The 9,752-nt window shown below is 34.5% G+C and overlaps 1 protein-coding gene across 1 annotated transcript in view; it reads left to right on the forward strand.

Annotated features, from left to right (window-relative positions):
* The first annotated feature begins 3,911 nt into the window (after positions 1-3,911).
* The window catches only part of LOC112456921, a 23,329-nt gene continuing 17,488 nt past the window's right edge, over positions 3,912-9,752 (forward strand). Inside the window, exon 1 of the mRNA XM_025019734.1 lies at positions 3,912-3,972. Coding sequence (XP_024875502.1) covers positions 3,912-3,972 — 61 coding nt within the window. The remainder of the gene's footprint in view (positions 3,973-9,752) is intronic.

Consider the following 9,752-nt stretch of genomic DNA (forward strand, 5'->3'; position numbering starts at 1 on the left):
ATAATGGATGACATAACGCTCCTTATCGTGCAGTGTGGCGAGAAGTTTGTCCTGCCGTTTGCCTGGCGGTTTATCGCGCATCGGACAGAACGGTAGGTCAGTGTGCGCGTCGTGTTTATCCTACGGATATTATACTCGAGATCGACCTCGAAAATATAGCCCGTAGGCGAATCCAAAGCGATCGCGCTAAAGTCGAAATTTGACGCGTCTTCGACCCATCGAAACTCCGCGTATAGGCCAGTCAAATTAGACATTCTGGTATGAAAGTGATCCGAACTTTTTTATTCCTTTTTAGGCGTGTTGGGGGTGTTTAGAAAAGCTTATTTTTGAGTTGTCGTATCATGAGACCCAGAGCTTTTTGAGGGGGGGGGGAAACTAATTTTTGACGAATCGAAACGAGTCACCGCTCATTTTCTTAGTTTTTTCAAGCCCTACAACTTTCTCAGGAGCGAAAAAGTGCTATCTATTAATCGAAACGAGATAAATGCAAAAAATTTTATTTTTTGGGGGAACTAAAATTTTCGTTTTTTCGCAATAACTCGGCGAATGTTGATAAAAAATGAATGACTAACCCCTCATTTTGTAGCTGAGGAGCAAAGGTACATAATATTGCTGAGGTCGTTCGGCGGGGCATAGATGCAGAAAATTATAACGAACATGTAATTTTCGAAAGTGTCCTTGTCAAATCTTATTCACCTTGAAACTTGTTTGCTAGTTAGTTTTTAATAGATAATTTATGAAAAAACGTTTCTTACATCTGGCAAGCGGGACAAAATTGTTCTTACAGGTTGTAAGCAATGACATCACGAGGGTGATGTCAAATATTATTCACTTTGAAATTTATATGAGAGGTAAGTTTGAACTATAAATAATACGGAAAAAAAATTCTTACGGCTTGAACGCGGACCAAACGAGTTTTTACACTGCTTTGAAACTAAAAATTAAGAGCGCCCACGACGCTCTTTTGCTGCAGTGCACACACAGTGATTTTTCTTTAATGTAGTATGTTAGTATATAAATCGGGTTTGTCACTTACGAACATGCAAAATAGATGGACAATACAATGTGGAATAATTTTTTATTGTATATTATTCATTCTTTTTATTAAAGTAATACGTATAATGTATAAAATCAAATATTCTGAATCTCATCGTCACTGTCTGAACCCTCAAAGGGAAGTTCAAATTGATATCTGAATAATTTAATTCTAAATAATAATAATAATAATAATAATAATAATTTAATTCTTTTAAAATTTTGGATTTATGTTGTCATCTGAAAATTTATTTAGCATAGGGGTGTCGACAAAGTTACAATTTTAGTCCTTTGATTTTTTACTTGCAATAACGTGAGATTTTTTATTTTTATCGAAGTAGTTTCATGAAAAGAGGGTTTTTAACTATCCAGTACACTTTTTTTCTTATTTAAAAACTATACATACCCAATATACTGCTATGCAGCTGAAATTGATATTTTTATTTAAAAGAAGAATCAACCAGGTTACGAATATGTATATATGAATATAAATTTATATTAATCATAGCGAGTTCAATAGAAAATTACTATATTTTGTATTGTTCATCTATTTTGCATGTTCATAAGTGACAAACCCGATTTATATACTAACATTAGAAGAAAATTACCGTGTGCGCACTGCAGCAAAAGGTAGTTCTCCGGTCCTTATACTAGAGAAAATCTACTATACTAGAGATTTTCTTGAAACGGTGAATATACGTTAATTTAGGTGTGCTTTATGCGTGGTATAAATTTTAGTACCTCTTTCGGTATAAACAATCAAGATACTGAGTCTCAAAGTTTCAATTTTTACTAATGAAAAAGTTTTCCAGGCCAGCTAAGAGATACGAGGTTGGCCAAAAGAGGACCAAAGTTGCTCCTCTCGTCGAGTTCTATAAGGAAAAAATCCCAAAATTAAAAAAAATTAAATTTTAATATTTTTTTGGTAAAAATTGAAACTTTGAGGCTCAGTATCTTGATTTTTTATACCGGAAGAGGTACTGAAATTTATACCACGCATAAAGCAAACCTAAATTAACGTATATTCACAGTTTCAAGAAAATCTATAGAAAATCAATTTTCTCTAGTATACGGACCGGAGAACTATCTTAATTTTTACATTGTTTACAACCTGTAAGAACAATTTTGTCCCGCTTGCCAGGTGTAAGAAACGTACTTTTTCATATATTATTTATTAAAAACTAACTAGCAAATAAGTTTCAAGGTGAATAAAATTTGATACACCCTCTGCTTTTTTTTCCACTCCCCCACAGAGTTTGTCCCACCCTCCAGGTGGAAGAAATGACTTTTCAATATTAGAAGGATGTACTCTATCGAATATATAAGGTTTCCCGGTGAATAAGATTTGACACAAATTTTGTGTTACGGGCTCCCGGTCTACGAGTGATTTTCGTTGCACATCCGTCGATTTTCCACCTCTATCTTCTTCTTCACGCAAAGCACTGGCGATATCATCTAATAAATGGTAACCATAGAATAAATGGCCTATGTATATAAAGTCATCGCTTTCTTCGATTTCATCGATTTCACTTTTATAGTCCAGTGACCACGAGCGATTATTGTCAAACGTCATTTCTTCTTGCTCACTGTTATGAAAAAATAAAAATGTCCACGTCGCGAAAGCTAATGTTTTTTTCGTCGACATTCGCCGTAATCCTTAATCATCGGAGCGGGGCCCTCGATGTGTGTTTACTGCCACGGTTGATTGTAATGTTCGTCACAGCGACGATAGGTCTGAACCTCCAAATCCACCTTGATATGCTCCGGAAGCTTATCCCACACGTAGTGGACGTGATCGCCGCACATTTGCAAAAGAACGGTTTTCGGCACGAATTGCAGCTGTTCAGCGTTAAAATCGCGAATGTCGGAAGATCTCGACAGCAGGACGAACATCTTTGCGACTGAGCGATAAAAAAATCTCTTTTACACAGCACTTGCACGTGATAATGTTCAACCGTACAATAACGAATAAACCTCGATACTTTTCAATCGATGTATCACTCTCAAATCATACTACTGCGGCTCGACGCGCTTCATCCCTCGTTATATACCCTTTGCCCTCTCTCTCACTCCAAATGATTTTTGAAAGATCATTTCTTCCTTTGTTTTACGTACTGCGTCGTAAAAAATAGTGCGAAATTGTTTAGTCTACGCGATAACACCCCCTTTTCCTAGAAAAATTTGTTTACGACGAACATGTTTCGACAAGTTCGATGCGTTATCGGGTTGATCATAGTCGATGACGTCATTTCTTCCTTTGTCTTTTACGTACTGCGTAGATTGTTTTTTTAAGTATAAATTATACTATATTTTCTTTGCGCGCATTTCCATTCGAGCCGTACTATATGCGACGTCCGCCGGAGCATCGGCGCCTCGCTTCTATGTTACGGTATGCGATATTTGTTTGTAAATTCAAGCAGCCGGACTTCTAGCAGACGTCGGCGCTCGCCCTTGTAGCGCGAGACGTATTTTATCTTACTTTTCGCTGGAAGCGACTATCAGTTTTATACACCGCCATTATAATTTTCTCTGACGACTTCTCCGTTCTGCAACCGTCATTGAATTCAGTCTCGTCGTGGTCGCGCAAAGTGGTTTACGTGTTTTTTTTTACGAGTTTTTTTTGCGGCCTATACTAACTACTGTCATATTCAGTACTACACGCTCCGTGATACCGAGCAGATATACACATCAAGAGACACGGTAGTGTCTCGTGCCAATATGTATAATGTCGTCAAAGCGGATGTGGAAGCATTTTACAACATTAAACGATAATGAAGTAAAATGTAAGCATTGTACAAGTGATACCATTATTAAGAAAAAATTTTCCACTGCAAAAAATCACTTAATTGAACTTCATTATACGCATATTGAAGAAGATGTGGAAAAATGGGAAAACGACACCTACCCACTTTGGCGGCATTTCTCAAGAAAAGACTGGTATATTGCACGTTGCAATATACCTCTTTGTGGAACTTTAGTTAAGAGTGCAAATAGACAAGTTATAGAAGGACATTTAAATCGTTGGCATAAAAAAGAAGTAGCTGCAATACAAAAAGAAATTACTCGTACCTGGTCGCGACATTTCACATTCGAAGACTCTTATGCAACTTGCAAATTGCAAGATTGCCGTAACAAAATTAAAATGTATCGAATAGATGTCTTAAAATTTCACTTGCAATTTTTTCATAATATAAATAAATACTCAGGATGTGAAAAAAGAACTGGAGATAATAACGCAGATGAAATGATACAACAATCTGTTGATGAAACAAGTTATGCCGGTTCTAGTTCTCATGATAATACACATCCCCAATCTCTTGGAAATCAAGAAGATGGTCGAATAATACAACAACCTATATATGAAATCACATTCCCAATCTCTTGGAAATCGAAAAGGTCAACAAAGGTAAATATCTAAAATATTAGTCTTTTACGTATCCTGAATTAATATATTTTATTGTATACAACATATATAGAAAATTTAATATCTAACATTTAAGAAAATATAAACACTGTCATATAAACATCAGTCTAATATTTAACGTATGTCTTTTATAAGTGTTATAATTATTTGAGTTAAACAATGTTATTTGAACAAGCTTATATTAAGTTTTGTTAATTCAAGTATGCTGTCACTTATTTATTATCTAATAGTCAGTGATTGATAGATACTCTCATAAGCAAGTAACTGTGCAAGTATAACGGAATTTAAATAGGAATTGCGTTTAAACATTCCATTTTAAGATATGTTAATAATAAGAGTCACAGTTCAATAATCAAATAACATACATGACTGCAAAATATGATCTTATAATTTTAATTTCAATAGTACTTTTTCGATTTTCTAATCACTCTGTGTATACATGCATGTCCTATTGTAGCGGACAACAATCATCTAGTTGGCCTTGTCAAATCTCGAGGCCATTTTAAATGTAACATCGGCAGGACCAACATTCTTGACAAAGATATTGGAATATATCGATAAATGTACATGACGAGGAGTTATATTTTGCACTATTATATAACATTAATTATCTTACGAATATAATTTACTAATTTCTTTATTAATATTTACTATTTAAGTATTGCCTTTTTTATAATTAATATACTAATTCATTTATATATCTTATATAACGTTTCATGTAATTTAAAAAAACATATTAGTGTTACAACAAGTATATACATATATATATTAAAATTGTAGAATATATTCTGATATTATAATATTAACAATGTTTAGAATAAACTACAATTCTTAGTCATGTTCTGGATTTATAATTATTTGGATATTTGAATATTAGTATTCGTATTCTCTAATATTAAAATTCGAATATATTTATAATTTTAGTCTAAACGTAATATCTATTTTTTGTAAAATCAATTATTATCTATAGAATTTGTAGAAATAATCTTTAAATATACTACACCTAATAATAATATAATTCTTACACACAAGATTGTTATTGAAATATGCTTTAGTAAATATTGTTTATATTTGTTCAACACTGATATATGGAAATTAATCGTAAAATAAAAAATAGACACATTAATTAAAAGGATTATAGATATTTAAGAAAATTATTTTATATATTTGATCAAACTCATAATTAATTAAGAAAACATATTACAATATGTAATTTATTTATTCTTGATCTGTAACGTTAATCATTTTGATAATTATTTATACTAGATGATGAAATATTAGTCATTCTTAACTATCTAATATGTTATACATTTTCAAAAGACTTAATGTGGATCTATTTTTTCATTTTCAATTGCAGTTTTTTATTTACATTTTATTTACGTTTTTGAGAAACTTGCGTAACACAAATATTAGCGCAAAATTTTTTGGTATATCTAAAAATTAAATTTGCTAGTACTAATTATAAAATGATAAAATTAAAAATTGTTATTAATACATTAAAGGACATTCTCTACATGTAATTAGTAAACTAGTAAAAATATATCAATTACAGCAATTAATAAATTACATAACAACATAATTTGTAGGATATGTTAAACGGATATGCGAAATGTATAACGAAATTTTGTATTAAAGATTGTTATTAAAGTTGCTGCAAGTATCATTAAATGTTATTGATTTTCCAGTTCTAATATCATTATCTAGGTAGCTCTTACATAAATCTCTAGCTACTTCAATATACAAGTATGAGCTTATATTCCTATAGTATAGAATGTATCATCCAAAAATTATTATTTTATTTTAATAAAAAAAAAAGCGTTAAATGCACGCGCCAGTGCGAGAAACTGTTATACATTAAATAAGTAAATATACACGTTAGAACATAGTTATGAAAACAGACCACCTAATTTTTAAAATCCTATTTTCTCATTTTATAATATTCTAACAAATTATTTTATTACAGTAAAAAGTGATGCTTACATTTTTAATTTGTGTTGGAAATTGAATTGATAACACATAAGCGGTTTTAACATTGGTGTCCGCATAATAAGAGTAAGCGTATGAAACTTACTCAATGTCAATGGTTAACTGATTTCTGCTCTGGACAATTTCAAATCATCAGACGTAGACTTATGCAAATGAGTTTATTTAACTCGAATTATATATACATATGTATATATAGTCGCGCCGCGTTAATCGTCGTTCGCCAAGCATATCAAATCGAGCACATTTACGCTCATATTCGATCCTCAAATCGCATGTATCTCACTATCTCACGATAATTAACTCGAACAAAACTTTGTACGAAGTTTCTCGGGGACCATCAAGCGACAACGGGGATATCGTTGCCTGTAGAATATTAAGAGACACTCAGAGGGCCGAGGGCCCACCGCTTTATGAATATCGAATGAGAACGCGCGAGGGACTATCGCGGGAAAAGCTTTCGGTTTCATAATAAATTGAGATCGGAGAAAGAAAGAAGACGAAAAAGGGATCTTTAAGGAACTGGGGAAGAGCAGGAGGAAGAGGAGGACGCGATCTGTTCGGTAAAACAGTCGACTGGCTGCCGATCGTTAACGAGTAAAGAATGGTAATATTATGCTTGGCGGATACGAGAGGATCGGGGTTTCACGCACCCCAAATCGAGGGCGGGGACAACACAAATCAGGACGGGACAGTCGGATCGCCGTGGATGGATTAATTATTGGTTATGGGACCTCGTTTGTCGTTATCTGTCTCGTCCGAGATCGCTGAAATTCTATAAATAATTTTAACTGAATGACAAATCTGCGTTTGACTCATGGGCCTTAATGTATACAAGATGAGGCACTTAAAATGTGACAAATTAATATCTCCAGAAACGTACTGGTCTTGAAACAAAACGCTTCAAATGTTTGCAGAATTTTACCATTTTTAATAATAGTATATAATATATAATGATTTTATTATATATAAAAAATGATTTACCTTATTATTATATTTATAATTCCAATATATATATAGTTCATGTATCTGTAAAAGAAAAATTTTGAAACATTTATTATTTTTCACGATGTATTTGTAACAATACTATATCGATTACTATTCTCTTAAAAATATAGCGGTAATGCAGCAGTAATCTTCAACTTTCAATAATACATACAATAATACATTCATATATATTTAGTTTATGATTCGATCTCGCCTATTCCTAGCGAGGTCAAGTTGCCAGGAGTCGGTTCGTCAAGTCGGATCGGCCGGACGGTCGATTCCTTCAGACACGCCCCGAGAAAGAGATCGCGTAGCGGGGTCCGATGGGAATTTTAATTTAATTAAGACAGACCCGTTATTAAGAGGCACGTCCGGCTAGTTGATTAGAATTCCTCCGAGGCCGTCCGGGATCGTAAGTCACTCGCGGATTAGTAATAGACAGCTTGCAGGAAGGCACGGTAGACTTAATTTATGCTCAGATGTGAGATTAACTTAAGCTATTTTCCATAATTGTTACATGTGATATTACTGTGTACAGAGACTTCTTATATACCGTTATATACCTATATATACCATTTCCAACTGATCGATTTGCAAGATCCAAGTATCAGCAACTCGGTTTTTTGCGCGACTTCTTAAATCTTTTTTATTTTTCTTGTTTTAATTGATATTTAGGAATATTTTACATTGCCTTCAAGTCATTACCAGTAATTAGAAGTTCCGATCTTTCAAGACCTCCAATAATTGCGATATCACTCGTCAGGAACTTCGAGTCACCGCAAACCGACCGGTACATTGTTATCTTCGTTGCAATATAAAAACGACATGTGAACTTCCCTCAAACTTAATTTACTACTTAATTATCGTTTTGATTAATAATGATTATTGGTCGATACTTTTTCACATGTTTTATCTTGTATATCGACCAATTAATGACAGTAGAACAAATTAAGAAAATGTTTATTTGATATATTGATAACTATTCGATACTCATTTAAGTTTCCGTAAAATTTGTAGCAATTTAATATATTTGAGACGGAGTATTGATGATATTCTTCGAGTGCCTATCAAACGCTCCATAAAAGTAACAACATCGCGAGGCAGAATTTTAAAAGAAAATTTGTAATATTTTCTAGAGACAAATATCTTTTAGGACCACCTCTTAGGACCACCGCTATTTTCGCGTGCGGGGTTAATCGATTCCAATACCTTGCCGGACCACGAAGCTCCACGCGAAACGGAAAGTAGGAAAAAAAAAAAGAATAAGACAGGCAGATGTAGAATCAGCCCGCGTGACGGGAAGAGAAGATTCCAAATAATTTTATCCAATTATACTTTAACGACCAGTTCTCCATTGACCGGTCTGACAAAATCCCAATGTCCCGTGGCAAAATAGTAGAGAGAAAGAGAGAAAGAGGGAAGGCAATGCAATTAACATAACAACAAGCACGATACTCAAATAATTCTCACTCCGTCCGAAACGCGCGCTTCAACGAACAATAACATGCGCGCTCGGGGGACTCTCGTTTTATTTATGTGTTTGGTGAGGCGACATGGCGTGTGGGTGTCGAAGCCCGGTGAGCACCACAGGAGCTCGCAGCGGCAACGCGCAGCGCGCGCCCGTGGACGAGCGGTATAATCCTGGTATCGTGAACCGAATCGGCGCCAAGAGATCCAGCGTAACAGCGAAACTTAAACATAGCTTGATCAACTTTTAGTTAATAACGTGGCAAAACACCTAATGACCGTATCTCATAACACATATGACAAAAAGTACTTGGCGTTTCAATCTCAAATTGATGGCGTAGGTTCTTCGATAAAGAAATCGTTATCTTTAAAGTCGCGATTCAAGATGAAAAATCATATCGAGATTCTTCCTGTTATATTTATGTCAATGAAAAAATAAAACAAATAAGGGTTTGTTTTAAGGGGAAAATTAGGACAACTAAGAAGTTCCCTTTATTCGCACTTTGTAATTGATCTGTCAGATGGAAAAGCATTTAATTGTTACTCCGACGGAAATATCGATAAAAGAGAGGCCGACAAGATCAGTCTAAGAAATGTTACACGCGCTACAAAGAAACGAGCGGATACGGTTGCGCTTGTCTCGTCGACATCACCTGTCGTACGACGACTTCTTTTACGGCTCGGGTCCTTCCACGGATGGCCCTTCGCGGAGGGTATCGTCGAGCCGTGAATCATACTCTGAATTTGTTGGAGCTATCACCTCCGGTTTGCAGAGGCGTGCATTTGAATAGGAACGACAGTCGTGCATCAGAGAGGTGAAGTCGTAGGAAGAGCGAAGAGAGAGGAGAGAGAGAGA

Source organism: Temnothorax curvispinosus, unplaced genomic scaffold (assembly GCF_003070985.1).
Source record: "Temnothorax curvispinosus isolate PA1 unplaced genomic scaffold, ASM307098v1 QBEX01007309.1, whole genome shotgun sequence".
In the NCBI taxonomy this organism is placed as follows: domain Eukaryota; kingdom Metazoa; phylum Arthropoda; class Insecta; order Hymenoptera; family Formicidae; genus Temnothorax; species Temnothorax curvispinosus.